Source organism: Stegastes partitus, unplaced genomic scaffold, assembly GCF_000690725.1.
Source record: "Stegastes partitus isolate 25-593 unplaced genomic scaffold, Stegastes_partitus-1.0.2 Scaffold2301, whole genome shotgun sequence".
NCBI classification, from domain to species: Eukaryota; Metazoa; Chordata; class Actinopteri; family Pomacentridae; genus Stegastes; species Stegastes partitus.
Window position 1 is genome coordinate 50,828 of NW_007580032.1, and position 2,365 is coordinate 53,192.

The 2,365-nt window shown below is 39.9% G+C and overlaps 1 protein-coding gene across 1 annotated transcript in view; it reads right to left on the reverse strand.

Moving 5' to 3' along the window:
• Positions 1-2,365, reverse strand: part of LOC103374610 (uncharacterized oxidoreductase C663.08c-like) — an 11,375-nt gene that overhangs the window by 5,881 nt on the left and 3,129 nt on the right. Inside the window, exons 2-3 of the mRNA XM_008304727.1 lie at positions 1,583-1,691; positions 1,034-1,230 (exon numbers count right to left, since the gene is read on the reverse strand). Of these exons, the coding sequence (XP_008302949.1) occupies positions 1,034-1,230; positions 1,583-1,691 (306 nt within the window). The remainder of the gene's footprint in view (positions 1-1,033; positions 1,231-1,582; positions 1,692-2,365) is intronic.

Genomic DNA, 2,365 nt, shown 5'->3' on the forward strand with positions numbered 1-2,365 from the left:
AAGTTTGACATCCTCTGGCTTTCTTTGTGTAAATTGGCTGGAGAAAAACTAAAGCTCCAGTCAGACACAATAGGTATCATGAAGGATGTTATCAACTTTCTTTGTTAACTCAGACTCTGAACGTTCACATAAAATGGGATTCATCTATGGTGCCAAGTGAGATGCTTCAGTCAGGAGATTGTTTGAATGGAGAACAATGAAGAATATAAAGATGTATGACGGTAAAAAGTGCTGCTACTGCAAATGATGCAAAACAGAAATGCTGGTAGAAAACTGTTAATAATGTGTTAATGTATTTATTTTACTGATCAACACAGCTGTTAATTTCTAAATGAGAGCTGCACATTAGAGTTGGTAAACTTTAAACTTCATATATTTAAACATCTTGTATTGAAGTGCATTTAGGTCCCATAATGCAGGATAATACTTTCATTTTTGGCCAAATCAAAGCGAAATTAATGTTATTGCTTGAATATTCACTGTAATAAATACCAGTAGAATAATCAGTGTTCTAATCTGTATGTAGTGCGCGTAGTGTGAACAGACCAAATATAAAAACATATTTATGGGATTTCTGCATCGCCAACTAAATACATGTCGGATTCCCACGACAAGAAGATGCATACAGTGTGCGATACTGTAACTAAACGGATTCCTTCAGTAATATTAATAACAAACAGCTCAACAGGTTTGCAAATAAAACACATTCCTTCAGCTGAGAATCTGTATCGCTCATAAAGAAACGTCAGGAAATGATTTGGTTAAAGGGAGACACTTCCTCCAGCCGATTTAAATCCAAAACTCTGCTTCCAACCAGGCTAGCTCCTTGGTAGTACAGCCCTCAGCTATTTGTTGCTGTAACACTTCAGCAGGGATGTAGACACTTGATGACAACGAAATATGTGTTTCCCTTATTTGACTGTCAGTCTTGTGGTAAGACATTGCAAGAGATGGACAGTTAATGTTTTTCACCATCACAACATGCTCACTATATAACACATTATAAGCACAGACAAGAATAAGACAAAGCAACCTTTGCAAGGACAAATGGTCCGGCCACGTTGGTTTCATACACCTCCATCATGTCCTTTTTACTGGTGGCAGATAGCGGTGCTGGTGAGGCTGGTTTGTTGACAGCAGCATTGTTGATGAGAAGGTTCAACCCACCGGCTGCGATCTTCTTGCTGACAGCCTGGACTGCAGCTGACACACTGTCCTCATCTGCCACATCTGCAGGTGGACATGAGCATACATAACTGCACTTGCACACATTATCGTACACCGAGCCTCTTGACTGTCAAAAAGAACTGCACATCAACAGTATAGGATTGGAGGGAAATAAAATGATAAACTTGATATCTTGGATATGTGAGTTTGTCATTGCTATTAAAACGGAAAAGTTTTTGGTGCACATAAGAACCACTTTGAATGTTAAACAAGTCTGTCCATGACTTCAAATCCTCATGCCATAAAGAGCAGTTGTTCAGGGTGTTGAGATGAGTATTGTACCTGCCTCTTGGCTCAACATTTATGTTCAGTCTCCTTTGGTCAGCTGGTTTCTTAAATTTGCTGTCTGACTTGCCTTGCCCATTAAAGATCTTGCCTTTATCTTGGATATTAACCTTGTTGAGGGTACTTTTTTTTTTTTCCAGTTCCTGAGATGTTCGGCTGCCTCGTATCAAGCTCTGGGTCTAACAACACAGCACAAGCACTTCATGACATCTTTACTGCTTATGTTGTTACAAGTTCCCAGTCAAAGAACTGTAATATACTACATGATCTTGACTTGTCTGACACTTTTCTGGTTACAGAGCGGTTTCCAGATGCTGTCATGACTGAGCCCAAAGGTCAGTCTGGGATCCAAGCTGCTGATGCTGGGCCATTTCTCTACTGCAGAGTGTGTAACACTGCAGGCCACTCAGGCAGAGTTTATCATGCACAACAGGGTGACGCCACTCTTTCTAAATGTTTATCCTCTGTCCTTAGCCCATAAGAAAGGACAGGAAAATGATCTATGTTCCTGATGAAGCTCTGTTGATGCATCACTGGGCAAGCGACATCTTAGATGATTTAGGCCTCTGCGTAAATTTCTGGTTTCAACTGTATACATATACAGTGGATATAAAAAGTCTACACACCCCTGTTCAAATGCCAGGTTTTTGTCATGTAACTTGTGACTTGTAACCTGTAAAACACGACTGAAAAACAAACAGAAATCTTTCAGGGAGGTAAAGTAAAAACAAACAAGTGAGATAATGTGGTTGCATAAGTGTGCACACCCTTTTATAACTGGGGATGTGGTTGTGTTCAGATTTAACCAGTTACATTCAAACTCATGTTAAACTGGAGTCAGCACACACCTGTC